General features: G+C 51.5%; 3 protein-coding genes across 3 annotated transcripts; 2 read left to right on the top strand and 1 right to left on the bottom strand.

Moving 5' to 3' along the window:
* Nucleotides 1-97: 97 nt before the first annotated feature.
* CD3D (CD3d molecule, delta (CD3-TCR complex)) lies at nt 98-1,622 on the top strand (the record flags this gene model as incomplete). The annotated part of the gene is made up of 4 exons (XM_009079638.1): nt 98-304; nt 973-1,104; nt 1,263-1,306; nt 1,560-1,622. Coding segments are annotated over 4 exons (446 nt in total), but the record flags the coding sequence as incomplete, so codon positions are not given.
* A 1,657-nt stretch (nt 1,623-3,279) lies between these two features.
* On the bottom strand, nt 3,280-6,236 carry CD3E (CD3e molecule, epsilon (CD3-TCR complex)). The gene is given in 6 exon segments (XM_009079637.1): nt 3,280-3,336; nt 3,676-3,722; nt 4,126-4,278; nt 4,584-4,781; nt 5,184-5,210; nt 6,188-6,236. Coding segments are annotated over 6 exon segments (531 nt in total).
* Nucleotides 6,237-8,429: 2,193 nt separating this feature from the next.
* On the top strand, nt 8,430-11,295 carry MPZL2 (myelin protein zero-like 2). Its single transcript, XM_009079636.1, has 5 exons — nt 8,430-8,484; nt 9,721-9,887; nt 10,255-10,465; nt 10,653-10,797; nt 11,235-11,295. Exons 1-5 carry the CDS (start codon nt 8,430-8,432, stop codon nt 11,293-11,295), a joined length of 639 nt encoding a protein of 212 aa, XP_009077884.1.
* Nucleotides 11,296-13,740: the final 2,445 nt, after the last annotated feature.

Raw genomic sequence — 13,740 nt, 5'->3', positions numbered from 1 at the left:
ATTCCAACCCCTGAACATAGTATGATGCTGTGAAGGAGATCTGAGTTCTGCACCACTGTGAGGGTTTATAACTCCCTTGCTCTCTTTTTCTTTCCAGGACAGAAAATAATCGTGAAAGAAGCCAGTGGGAAGGTGTCCTTGGAATGCATAACAAAAAGTCCAAATCAAATCAAATGGATGGAAAATGGGCAGATTCTTGGAAACACAACCCAGCTGGCCTTGAGTGCAGTTTATGATGATCCTAGAGGTCTCTACACGTGTGACACAGGTGACCAACACGAAAGCCTCCAGGTGCACTACCGCAGTAAGTGTTGCACACCTGGTTTTGAGAGCCAGATCTGCTTGGTGGCTTCACCCAAGCAGATTTTTGAGGGAACTACTGATTTCCCAGATGGTTCCACTAGTTTGTGGAAGTCCTGACAGCTCCTGAGCTAGTTTGCCCCTAAGAACAGGTTCCCCTGCATCTGGTGTCACCAGGAGAGCTCCACAGCCCTATTTAGTGCTGTAACCTGTCCCGTGGCTGCAGGGAGAGGACTAGAGGGAATGGCCTTGAGCTGAGACAGGAGGAAGTCAGATTAGATATGAAGAAGTGTTTTCCCTGTGAGGGTGTTCAGGCACTGGAATATTGCCCAGGGAGGTGGTGGAGTCACCATCCCTGGAGGTGTTTGAGAGGCATCTGGATCGGGTGCTGGAGTGTATGGTTTAGGATTTAGGGGTTCCAGCAGTGACAGGTCAGTGGTTGGACTTGATGATCTTAAAGGTCTCTTCCAGCCATTCTCTGGCCCTCACTGAGTGCTGGGGACACGTGGCACCTTCAGCCACTGCCTTGGCTCATGCAGAAGCCAAACTCAGTCCCTGTTCTCTCTGGGCCTGGGACTGGAGCCTGTCTGGGCTGTCAGAGCTGGCTGAGTGCTCTGGGGGAGTCCTGGTTGTGGGCCTGCTTTTACTGCCTGTGTCCTTTTGGGCTTCCAGTGTGCCAGAACTGCATCGAGGTGGATGCTCCCACCATCTCCGGGATCGTGATCGCAGACCTGGTGGCCACCGCGTTCCTGGCGGTCGCCGTGTACTGCATCACTGGCCACGACAAGGGACGACTGTCACGAGGTGAGGGCAGGGGAGAGCCCCCCTGGCTGCACACAGCTGGGGACAGGAGCTGCCTGGATCCTGGGCACTCTCTGTCACTGCTACTTGGGCTTGTTGGCAACTGTTCACACACCTCCCGTGCCTCCCCTGATCCTTGCCCACCTTCTTTCCTCATGCAGCTTCTGACAGGCAGAATCTGATTGCCAATGAGCAGGTCTACCAGGTGAGCTCTGTGTGTGTGTGGGGACACCTTCAGCACCTCTGTGTGGTGTGAGCCTGGTGTGGGCACAAGTGCTCAAAGCCTTGAAGCACTGAGCCACGTTGGGGATTGCTCTCCGATGTGACAAGCTCAGCTGCCCTGTCTCTTTCTCTCTGGGTTCAGCCCTGTGTGATGGGAGGAAAATTTGCCAAAAGGCTGGGCCAGCTCCCTCACAGAGCTGGACACAGTTATATCTCCTCTCCTCTCCCTTTGGCAGCCCCTGGGTGAGAGGGACAACGACCAGTACAGTCGGCTGGCACCTCCCCGGGCCCGCAAGTGATGGGCAGACCTGGGACCTGTGCCTGCCTTCAGCATGCTGCTCTGGCCTGGAAATGCCTCTGGCTCCCTGTCAGGATGGGCTGCTTGCACCACCGTGCTCATTCCATGACCTCTCACACTTCTGTGTCCCTCTCATTAAAGATGAGCCTGTCCCTTAGCCTCTCTGCTCCATCCGTTGTGTCAGGGCCTGGGGAAGGGGCACACTGGGTGGGATCTGGTCACTGGGGAAGGGGCACACTGGATGGGATCTGGTCACTGGAAAAGGGGCACACTGGGTGGGATCTGGTCACTGGGGAAGGGGCACAGTGGATGGAATTTGGTAACTGGAAGGGGCACAGTGAATGGGATCTGGTTGATGGGAAAGGGACACACAGGGTGGGATCTGACTACTGGAGAAGGCAACCTCAAAGCCACGTGGGTAGGACTTGATTAAAAATGTGCCCAGCAGACTGCCTGGTTTGTGGAGCTTTCAGCTCCAGCCAGGGAGCAGGAGAAGCACAAAGCCAAAGCCAGACTACTTGTGAGAGGCTCCTCAGCACCTCACCCTCAGGAGAACAAAGAAATATTTCTCTTGTGCAGGTAAGCACAGAGGCAGAAGGAAGTTGTCATTGGGTGGGCACTGATCCTACTGAGATAAGGAGTATGTGGGATGGCACTGGTTGGGGCAAACACTGGGCAAACTTACAGCCCCACAAATGGTGGCAGAAACACCAGGGTGTAGCTCAGAGCAAAGTTTAGTCCTTGTACATCCAGAGTGGTCCAAGCTTCTCCCATCCCACCCATGGCAAAGGGCTGCCTGGCTGGGCTGAGCCAGCACCCCTGCAGCAGTGATGTTGTGCAGAAGGTGAGAACATGGCCCAGAGTGGTTTCAGAGTCCTCTGTATCTTGCAATCTCCCTCCTCGACGTTCAGTGCCTTGTATGGCAAGCTCAGCTGTGCCTCAAACCACATCCTGCTGTGAGCACAGCGACCTGAGGCTCCGAGCTGCTGGGTGTTTTTCTCCCCAGGCTGAAACTCAAGGGTTAAACCAACCCCAGGGCCACCTCTGCTGTTGTTTGCTTTCTTCAGAGCTGTTTGCTCAGCTCAGTAACAGAAACGTGGGTGGCTCAGGCAGTGTTAGGCCAGAACCTTCCCAGGCATCACAGCAGCCCCTGGGCCCTTTCTAACCTGTCCTGTGACGGCTGAGACATTTGGGTTTAATACATTGACTGTTTCTGGTCCTTTTGCTGCAGTCCTGGGCAGAAAACTAAGACAGTCATGAATAGGAGAGCTGGACAAGGTCAGAGACCAGTGAAGGACTCACTTTCTACCCACTGGCTGCCCAGGGAGGCACTGGGAGTAAGTGGAGGTGCTCAGGGCAGAAATGCAATGGGAAGGAAGAGCAGAGCATGGAACTGGAGCAGAGAGGGATGTGAGTGAAAAGAAGGCCAGGAATCAGGAGCGATGCTGCAGTCCTTTAATGAGAGGAATGTGCTCATTTGCTTGTGTTCCCTGATGCCAAACGAAGCACACACCAGGGTGGGACAGCAGTGGCAGTGAGTGCCTGTCCTGCCTGGCTTACCCCGGCAGGCTGAGGCCTCAGCAGAGCTGCAGGGAGCTGGGACTGAGCTGGGCAGAAGCTGTTGTGCTGTTATTTTCCAGCCTGTCATCCCTGGGATGTCAGAAACCTCTGGATTCCAGGCCTGCATACACTTCCCGCTGGCCTTTCCGGATGGGCTGTGGGGACAGAAGAGATGTTAGCTGGAGAAGGGAATTGCAGGCTGCAGAGATGTGTGCAGTCCCCCGGGAGCTGCAGAGGTGTGTGCAGTGCCCAGGGAGCTGCAGAGGTGTGTGCAGTGCCCAGGGAGCTGCAGAGGTGTGTGTAGTGCCTAAGGAGCTGCAGTTCTGCTCTCAAATCCCTGTGGCAGCACAGGAGAAGGAGCTCCACCCTTGCTACCTTTTCCTTCCACTCCTGGGAAAGCTTCTCAAGGGATCAAAGGATAAATGCTACCAACTCCCAGACCTGGCTATCCCTCCCCAACCAGCAGAGATGGAAAACACACAGGTACTCCATACCTCATAGTCCGGGTTTGGAACAGGGGGAGGTCGCTGCATCTTCTGACCTGCAGCAGAGGCACAGAGAGGTCATTCTTGTGCTGATCCAGGTAACACAGCACTGGGGACTCCCATGGTGATCCCAGGGTGATGCACACCACGGGTCAGCTCCAATGGCTTTGTTATTAGAGCTTCAAAGAGCCAACTGCTGCAGGCTCGAGGCCTCAGGAGGATGAGCATCAAGCTCATCTACAAGCCCCAACACTGCTGCCTGGGCAATGTGCTCCTTTGGCACAGCAGCTGCACCCAGCCCATGCACAGAGACAGCCTGGAGCCACACGTGGCAATCAGCACTGTTTGGTGAGGTCTTGGAAGCTCAGGGAGAGCAGAGGATGCTCCACCATGCAGTGGGAACAAGTGCTTCATTGGGTGGACAAGACAGAGAGCAGAGACTCCTGACACAGCTCTTACCTCGGGGCCGAGTGCCCAGACCAGTGCTCGTCTGCCCCTTCCTGTCCTTGCTGAAGTAATAGACCAGGATCAGCACCCCAAGGGTGATGAGAAGGTCTGCAATGATGATCCCTGTCACCGTCAGGGTATCCAGCTCCTCACAGTTGGGACACACTGCCAGGAGGAGAGATGGAGATGCTCAGACCCTTCCTGCCCAGCAGGGCAAGCCCAGGCCCCTCTTCTGCTTGGTGCAGGCAGAAGGATACAGCACTGAGTGGGAAGGAAAAGGGCAAGCAGAAAGGAAAGGGAGATTCCTTTTGCCAAAAGTGGGCTCTTGGACTCTTCCTGCTCACACAGAGCAGGAGCCCTGGCAGGATCTCAGTCACCCAGCCCAGCAGCACTGGCAATCACGTCCCAGCTCCTAACACAGCCACTGGAACGTGTAGACCTTCACCCTTGGATCAAGGGTTTCCACTCACCTCTGGCATTCAGGTACAGGTGAAGCTTCTTACCACCTGAGGAACAAGTCAGGTTGGCAGGAGAGCTGTCATGGTTTGTTATAGTGTACTTCTGCTCCTTAAAGCCTGTTCTCTTCCCACCTAGATCCCATTCTACATTTTCGGTGAAGGGACACGTGATTGTCACTGTGGTGCCAGAAATGTCCACCTGGAATTGTCCTTTGGAAGATGACCCAAGGAGAAGGAAAACAAGGGGAGTTTTAGTCCTCACCTGTGAGGCACCTGCAGTCTCTACATCACGCTAAAGTTAGGAGTGGTGGCAAAATCCACTTACCTCCTACTTCAACAGTTTCATCTGCGAAGGAGAGAATGAGTGTTAGGTATTGCCTTACTGTTGTTGCTGTTGGAAAATACCCAGCCCTGCTTGGGGATCATTCACAGTGATTAGGGACAATTCCTGACAGTCAATTTTTCCAGCGAGATCACTAGCAATTAATGAATCCGTTTTTCCCACCCTACAATATTTTCATAGCTCAAATAATTGTGTTTGCCTCCCAGTCCTCCCTTGTGGGGCACATTTGGCTTTTTGATCCCACTGAAGAGTTCAGAATGGTGTAAAACACTTACCCTGCTGAGCTGCAGTGCCAGCTGCAAAAGAAAGAACAAGAAGTGTTGAGTAGTTAGCTACTGATATCACACACCTTTCCTGCTGCCAAATGTGTCCCCTCTGAGCTCTGCTGAGAGGGATGTTTTTAACCCTCTGCTCATGCTGAAGGCAGGAGAAATACTCTGCTAGTGAGGGAGGATGTTGTTTTGGCCCTTGGAGGACATTTTAAACCCAACCAACGCAGAAGGGAAACTTGAATAATTTTCCGAGCCAGCTTAGAAGAAGGTTGTTATTGCAAGCTGTGCACCCCCAGTTTTGCTTTTTGTCATGGAACTGGGAAATCCTGCCTGGTTTCTGCAGACAGAACCTCTGTCCTCTGCAGGAGTGAGCTCACTGGGGATGGGACCCTGACACTTGATTTAATGTTGTAAAGCACTTTAGCTGTGAGGTTTTTCTCTCTAGGTAGGAAACAAACAACTCCATGGAAGTGTCTGGAGCTGGAATGTTAAAGAAACGGTTTTTAGGAGGTGTGAATTAGACTCCCGACTTGCTTTAAAGACATTTGTGATAGAAAGGAACCTAAGTAAGCAATGACAGGTTTGAAATCCCACAGGACTGGGCTGGAATAAGGTGATCTGGTGCTTTGTACTCTGGGCTGAATTTCAATTTGAAAGGACAGCCTATTTCCAAACCCAAAGTTTTGCCTCTCCTCCAAGTATTTGCAGCACATCGGCAAAGCAGTTGTCTTACTGTAGTACCTCTCCCATACTTACCTTTCAAACCTCTCTGGTCATTCCCACCTCTAAAGATAGAGTCTTCACAGATCCTTTGCACTTCATCCCAAACCAACTCGGCAGTTCAAACTGCTAAGTGCAAAATCCCATCACTCCCCTGCTATCCCACCGATCACAAAATGGGTTAAGAAAAGTGCATGAATAAAGCATGAAAATAGAATTCAACCCCCAGAATCTTAGAGCTGGCACTGCATCCAGCTCCAGCCTGATGCTCAGAGACTCACCTGCACACAGCAGGAGCCCCAGGAGAGGCAAGGACAGCTCCAACCTCATCCTCGTGTTCCTCCTCCTCTTGCTCTCCTCTCCCACATCAGACTGGCATCGCTGCAGCTGCAGAGGCAGGAAAGAACACGTTGGCTTTTCAGGTTTGCTCTTACAAGAAAGAGGCCCAGGATGGTTTCCCAGAACTGCTGAGGGCAATGAGCTGAGCAGAGCTGGGGGGACTCACTGCTCCAGCGGGACCTGCCGGAGACCGAGGCAGCCACGGGACACGTGTGATGAAATGAGCACAGGTCAGGAAGTGCTGAGACTCAAAATGTCTTCACAGGGCGTCACTGAGCCAGGGGTGGCTCAGCATCAGCACGTTCACTGTCAGATCTGTTGTAGCTGCCCTGGGAGCAGCAGGAGAGGGAAAGGAGCTGGGATTAGATTTCCCATCGGGACCTTCCCAACAGCTTTTCAAAGTGAATATTTCTGAGGTTTGAACTGTGGCAAACAACTTCACATAGATTTATGGAATGGTTTGGGTTGGAAGGACCTTAAAACTCAACCAGTTCCACCCCCTGCCATGGGCAGGGACACCTTCCACCAGCCCAGGCTGCTCCAAGCCCCATCCAACCTGGCCTGGAACACTCCCAGGGATGGAGCAGCCACAGCAGCTCTGGGCAACCTGTGCCAGTGTCTCAGCACCTCACAGGGAGGAATTCCTTCCTAAAATCTAATCTAAATTTCCTCTCTTTCAGTTTGAAGCCCTTCCCCTTGCCCTGTCACTACAGTGGCTGGTGAGGAGTCCCTCTCCAGCATCCTCCTAGGCTCCTTCAGAGCCTGGAATGCAGGAATAAAGGAACCAGAAGTCCTACACAAAGCTGAGCACCCTGAGGCACCGCACAGACAGAGAAATGAGGCTGTAAGGATCAGAATTCCAGCTCTGGGAGACTTTTTCCTTGCACAGCCAGGAGCAGCCCAGCCCCTGTGCTCGTCCCCTCTGCCACCAGGAGACATTCCAGCGGCTCCTTTGGAATGTGCTCCATCCCGGCGCTGCCCGGGCTGGCGATCCGGGCTGGAAGTGTCCTGGCCCCGCTAGATGGGGCTCCTGCCCCGGCCAGAGCCGCGGGACCAGCGCTGAGCTGAGGTTACACTCGGGACAGTCCTCGAGTGACAACACCTTAGCTCGCCCACACCACTCGGTTTGAGGCTCTCACTCTGGGCAAGCTCTGAGCTCAGCTCCCGGGGCCAGGGACAGGACCCAGGGAACGGCTTGTGTCTGGGCTGGGAGGGGTGGGGTGGGGATCAGGACAAGGGTCTTCCCCCAGAGGTGTTTGGGCACTGGGACAGGGTTAGGTTGGAGATCAGGACAAGGTTCTTCCCCCAGAGGTGTTTGGGCACCGAACAGCTCCCAGGGCAGTGGGCACAGCCCCAAGGCTGACAGAGCTCCAGGAGTGTTTGGCCAATGCTCTCAGGCACAGGGAGCATTGTTGGGGTGTCTGTGCAAGGTGAGTTGGATTGATGATCCTCAGAGTTCCTTCCAGCTCAGAAGATTCTGTGTTTGTGTCCCATGGAGTTTCTCACATGTGAAGCATCGTGGGGTTTCCCCAGCTGTGCCTGGACTGTCCCCAGGCTGGATTCATCTCTATTCTACTGTCTTCTTACTTTTCCAGGCACGTCCCAAGCACCACTCTGTGCACTCTCCCAATCCTTCCACGGTGGCTGCACCCAAGGAACGTTGCAATCATTTTACTGCAGGTATGTGTGTTTTGGTGGGGCATTTCCACCCCCCGGATATGTGTCATCCTTGCTACCACAGACCCTTCTTTCCTTTTACTCTTTCAGGATTTTTTGCAGGCTTTTCCCAAACCGATATTCCGCATTCCTTGGAGCCACCTATAAACACCTTGGGGCCAATTTAGGAGCCAAATTACCTCCCACAGGAGGGGAGTGGTTTCAGGTGGAAGCTGGGAGGAGGGATGGTTGCAACACAAAAGAGCAAAGGAATATGGGAGGGAAAAGAAATTAACCTTACCTTGAGTGTGTGCGTGTTTTGCACGCAGGAGCGAGCGGGACTGGCCGCGCCTTCCCTCGCGGCTCCGGCAGCCTCGGCGCCTCGCAGTCCAGCCTGGCACCGAGGAATTTGCCCTGCTGTGCTGGGAGGACTCGGAGAAGCTCATCTTTCACCTGCTTATCAAGAACCTGCAAGGAATTTCTCTTCCCAGCCCTGCTCAGCCCGCGGAGAACGGACTGGTGCTCCCGATGCGTGGCCCCACCTGGGTGGGTGCTGTGCTGTCCCTTGGGGTACAGCTCCGAGGTAAGGAAACCTGTGCTCCTGCCTCGGTGCCATCTCAGCTTTCCTCCTCTGATCCTTTCCTTATCAGGGAGGTAGAGACCTTCCCCCGGTGTTTGTGCTGGGAATCTTTCTGCCCGGGCATTGCTGGAAGTGACACGAAGCGATTTGAGTTTCTTCACAAACAGGTTTAGGTGTGTTGGGGTGGAAAAACACTGAGCTCGTTCTCGACTCCAGTTACAACACGCTTTTGTCTCCTGCCAGGAATCTGAGCTTTACTCCTAGATGGGGTTTCTTTTGCTACCTTTGTTCCTAGACAAGCAGAGATTGTTCATGGTCCCGAGTTCAGCTCCTTTACACAACAACTCCAGACTGACAATAAACTCGCCTGAACTTTCTGTGGTTTTTCCCAACACACCTGGATTTTAAGAACTGCATGTCCTCAGCACATGGATGTGATCTGCCTTGAAAAATCAGTGTTTACACTTGTTTCCCCCAGTTGTTCTCTTAAAGGAGATGAAAACGAAAAGATTTGGCACTGAATCTTTGGATGAGAAACTTGATCTCTGCCAAGAAGGTTTTTCAAATGTAAACACCTTCAAAGTTTTGACATTTCAAATATTTTCCCCCTTGAGATAAGAAATCATTTGGAAAGAAGTATTTGGTTATAAATTACTTTGAAATATGTCTTTATTTTGAAGGTATTGAACAACCCTAGATAATCTTTTTTGGCTTGAATCACTCTGGGGAGAGTCAACCTCCTAAAATGACAGGAAATTACTTTTTTTTTTACTTTTCCTTCAGCAGCAATCCCTTGGCTCTCCCAGTTTGCAGTCTCCTCCTTCCTGTGCCTTGCTGCTCTCTCCTGCTGGTTATCCCTCTCTCAGTGCAGCATCGAGCTGGTGATACCTATTTTTTAAGCAGCAACTGTAGTGGTTTGGTTACCAGAGGATGTTTCTTTGACAAACAAATACAAATTTACCTTGAGGATTTCCTCTAGAGCTCCACAGCCTGACTATATTTGGTGCAGTTGTCCAGACAGGCTCTAACAGGCCCTGCCTGTGTAAGAGCAGCTCTCGGCGTGGTGTTTACTGGGGCTCAGCAGTGCAGTTTGAAAGGGCAGGATAAGACTTCTGAAGAAGTCTGCGGGATCACACTCTCAGGTTAACCGTTGGCGGTGCCAGATAAGGCAAACTTCTGTTTACAACAAACACTGATAAGGAATTGATGAGCTCTGTGATCCCTGTGCTTTCCCTGCAGCACTGTGGCTGGTGACAGCCATGGAAGTTCACACTGCCAAGGAGGTGGTTGCTGTGAATGGCACAAACCAACGCTTGAAATGCACCTTTTCCAGCAGCCACCCCATCAGTGAGCAGCTCTCAGTGACCTGGAACTTCCAGCCCGAGGACCTGAGCTCTCATGAGTCTGTGAGTGAGATCTTTATGCTCCATTTATGCCCAAACAAACCAGTGCCAAGACCCAGCCCTGGCTGAGCCCAGAGGCTGCAGCAGTGCCAGCTGTGGGTGTGGGCACAGGTATATACAGTTGGGCCTTTTCTCTGCCACTTGTAATGGTTACTCTGAGCCAGGAGTTCTGTCCACAAAGCCTAGCTAGAAAAAAAATTGGTTATGTTTAGTTTTGGGTGATCAGGGTTAAAATATTCATGGCTGATGAAACTGTAGGTGCTGAGCCGTGTCTTTGCTGCCATCCTGCACCTGACACGACTCACAGTGCAGAGCAATCCTCGAGGTCCCTTCCAACCCAACCCACTCTGTGGTTCCATCACTCCTGTAGGTGCTTTATTACCAGAAGGAGCCTTACAAACTGACTTCGGGGCGGTTCAAAGACAGAGTCACCTGGGATGGGAACATCGAGAGGAATGATGTTTCCATCATGATCTGGAACCTGCAGCCCACTGACAACGGCACCTTCACCTGCCAGGTGACAAACTGGCCAGATGTGTATGGCACCATTGGGGAAGTGAGACTGCGAGTGGTGCAGAAAGGTGAGAGGCCAAGGGAGAACACCCCAGAGGTCATGGGAATCCAACCAGTGCAAGGCATTGGTGGGTCTTCCTCCACATTTGGAAATATTATGCGTGAAAAGGGGTTATAAATAGAAAGCATGAGGATAGTTGATAGATACCTCTTGCCCCCTGTGTCCCTCTGGCTCATTTCTCTGTCTCTCTCCAGTGCACTTCTCAGAAATCCATTTCTTGGCTGTGGCCATCGGATCTGCCTCTGTCCTGATGATCATCGTGGTGACAGTTGTGATTATCTGTCGACAACATCAGAAGAAAGTGCAAGAGAAGAGGATGGAGGTGGCAGACACTGAGCTGTAAGGACAGAGGAGGGAGGGAAAGGCTCCTGGGAAAGCTTGTCAGATGTGTCTCCACAGCTCCTCTGAGTTATTGGCTTGGGCCCTACACTGAGCATCTACAATGCAAAACTGCCAACACAATTAGCAGTAATTGGCTGTGTGTTTGCAGTCAGAACAGAGCCCCAGGATGAACAGGCTCTGGAGTCCTCATTTGGCTCTTGCCCTTCCCAGTGGCTCCTCACTCAGAGAAGGATCTGTCTGCTGTGGTGGTGGTTGGCAGAGGATCACTCTGTCTCCTGAACCTGACACTGTGTGCACCACACATGGAGCACTCTTAGCATCACCTAACTCCTTGTGCATGTTGTGTGTGGCTCAGAACATGCTGCTCAGGATATCTGATGCTGATTTGGGCTCACTTTCTCCTGGGTGTTTTTTTTTTTCCTTTTTTATAACAGTAAAGAAAAGGAGAAGCTGAAGATGAGAGAGGAAAAGGAAGCCAGTCCACTAGAAGACTAGGGGCCTTTGATGGTGTGTACAATGCAGGTAACTATCCAAACCCTCTCTACTTAGTGTCTGTGTTGCTGTAGACTTTCTAAGACAGATTCCCTTAGGCATTTCACTGCTATTCACAGTCACCAGGCCATGGGAGCCATCAGCAGAGAGAACTGAGCCCACTGCCAGCTGAACAGGCAGTGGAGACAGAACTGACTCTAAAATGTTGGGGACCACTTGTGGGAGAGTCTTTGCTGCTTCCCATGCCATGTCTGCATTGTGCGTAAAGGGGAATGATTTCACTTCTTTTCACTAGTTTCAAATCTGCTTTTTTATTCATTCAGTCTCTATTGTTTGAAAATTGCTCCAGGAACACTGAACAGTTTCCATATTTGCTGTCTTTGCTCAAAACTTTCAGCATAACCTTTACCCACTCAGTTACTGAGGTCAGCAGTTGCCTCCTTTGTGTTTTCAACAATCACCTGAGTAATGAACGTTTGTTTTTCTTATGATCTTTCTTCTTAGGTGCTTTAAAGCAGAAGGTGAAAGCTTGTAATTTCAGATGTTAGACCAAAGCTGAATTACAGACGCCTCATGCTGTGAGTGTGGTGCCTCTGCTCAACCTGAAATTCCTGCAAGCAAAGAGGATGACACTACATGAGCTCTGAACTTCCCTCCATGCAGCAAAGCAGGAGGAACTTGCCCCATGAACAAAGAACTTTCCCTCATCTTCACACCTATGGAATGTGAAGAAAGTTGCTCTGAAGAGGAAAAAAACTGCCAAAAGATTTGAACAAAGTGCCAAGACTGAACTGAGGGTTGGGAAGTGTTTGAGCAGATGCATTCTGGCACCTTAGAATCACCACGTGTTGCCCTGTTTGTCCTCCCTCACAAAAAGAGAGACTGACCAGTGAGAGACCAGAGCATCAGCCTGTTGCTACAACAAATGAGCTTTAGATCTCTTTCCTGCTTTAAATGGACAGTGTTAGAGCTGGCCAATGTGTGCTGCTTGTTGTTAGGGCTAACATTCACCAGTTGGTGTGGTTTTCATATCCAGCTCTCATAGCTTTGGGGAGGTTTGGTAACTCTGGGAGCTAGGTCACTGTCTTCTGCTGCTCCCCTCCTTTTCCCACTCCTACTCTGCCTTATCCCAGCACTGCCCTCTGTTCCCCTGGCTCCAGCCCCTTCCATCCAAGGCAGAATGCTGCTTTTCCCACTCAGCAGCCTTACACCCACAGCCACCTCAAAATTTTGTCTGGCTGTGGCTTTGAGCTCAGAGACATCCCTGAGCAAGTGATGCTCCGTCCTGCTCTGTCCAGTGCAGCAGCAGCAATATCCCACTTTCTCCAGGGGCTGTGTATTGCCCAGGTGCCCCCAGCACATCCCAGACCTGTGCTGACTTAGCCTGTGCCCTGCACTTCTGTAGATTTAATTTAGGGCAAATGAGGTTCCAAATCTCAGAACCCGCAGAGCTGTAATAGGGTTAAACCATCCCCTAAGGAAGTCAGGATTGTTCAGCCTGGAGAAGAGGAGGCTCAGGGGAGACCTTATCACCCTCTGCAACTCCCTGACAGGAGGCTGGAGTCAGGTGGGGGTTGGTCTCTTCTCCCAGGCAACCAGCAGCAGGACAAGAGGGCACAGACTCAAGCGCTGCCAGGGGAGGGTTAGGTTGGATATCAGGAAGAGATTTTTTCCAGAGAGAGTGATCAGGCATTGGAATGTGCTGCCCAGGGAGGTGGTGGATTCACCATCCCTGGAGGTTTTCAAGCTGAGACTGGATGTGGCACTCAGTGCCATGGTCTGGTGACCACGGGAGGGTTGGATTGATGATCTTGGAGGTCTCTTCCAACCTGGTTGATTCTATGATTCTAATCAAATCTGTTACAATGTATGACCCACCCCCCAACTGAAACATATTACAACGGATAGAATCATAGTATCAATATACCAATAAACAATCCCAACTCTCTCAGCCTCTCCTCATGGCACTTGTGCTCCAGTCCCTGCACCAGCCTCGTTGCTCTTCTCTGGACCTGCTCCAGCACCTCAATGTCCATATATGACCACCAAGAACTCAAACCTACTACAAGGAATGCCCAGCCCAATTCAAACCTGTTACAATGTATACTAACCCCTAATCAAAGCTGTTACAATGTATACTCACCCCTAATCAAAGCTGCTACAATGTATCACCAGCACAGACTCCAAACTTTTTATGCTTAGCCTCAAATCAAAGCTTGGAGTTGTTGGTTGAAAAGCACCTTTATTGCTTTATGGACTGCCATGTGCTGAACCAGTTACCTGTTTTCACTCTCATCACCTGTGCCACAATTAACCCCTTGCAGAGCCGCGGGGGTGATGAGCGCTGGGGGGTGATTAGCTCTTGGGGGTGATTGGCTCTCGAGGGTGGTTAACTTTTGGGGGTGATTGATTAGCCCTCGGGGGTGATTAGCCCTGGGGGGTAATGAG

The sequence above is a fragment of the Acanthisitta chloris genome, unplaced genomic scaffold, assembly GCF_000695815.1.
Source record: "Acanthisitta chloris isolate BGI_N310 unplaced genomic scaffold, ASM69581v1 scaffold3268, whole genome shotgun sequence".
NCBI classification, from domain to species: Eukaryota; Metazoa; Chordata; class Aves; order Passeriformes; family Acanthisittidae; genus Acanthisitta; species Acanthisitta chloris.
Note: the sequence above shows the minus strand (reverse complement) of the source record. Positions and strands in the feature narration are given on the sequence as shown.

Bases quoted from the DNA above. Each gene is read 5' to 3' on its own strand.
- MPZL2 (XM_009079636.1), top strand. From the start codon at position 8,430: ATGCGTGGCCCCACCTGGGTGGGTGCTGTGCTGTCCCTTGGGGTACAG. The intron at 9,888-10,254 runs GTGAGTGAGATC...TCACTCCTGTAG, and splicing joins ACCTGAGCTCTCATGAGTCT to GTGCTTTATTACCAGAAGGA. The intron at 10,466-10,652 runs GTGAGAGGCCAA...GTCTCTCTCCAG, and splicing joins ACTGCGAGTGGTGCAGAAAG to TGCACTTCTCAGAAATCCAT.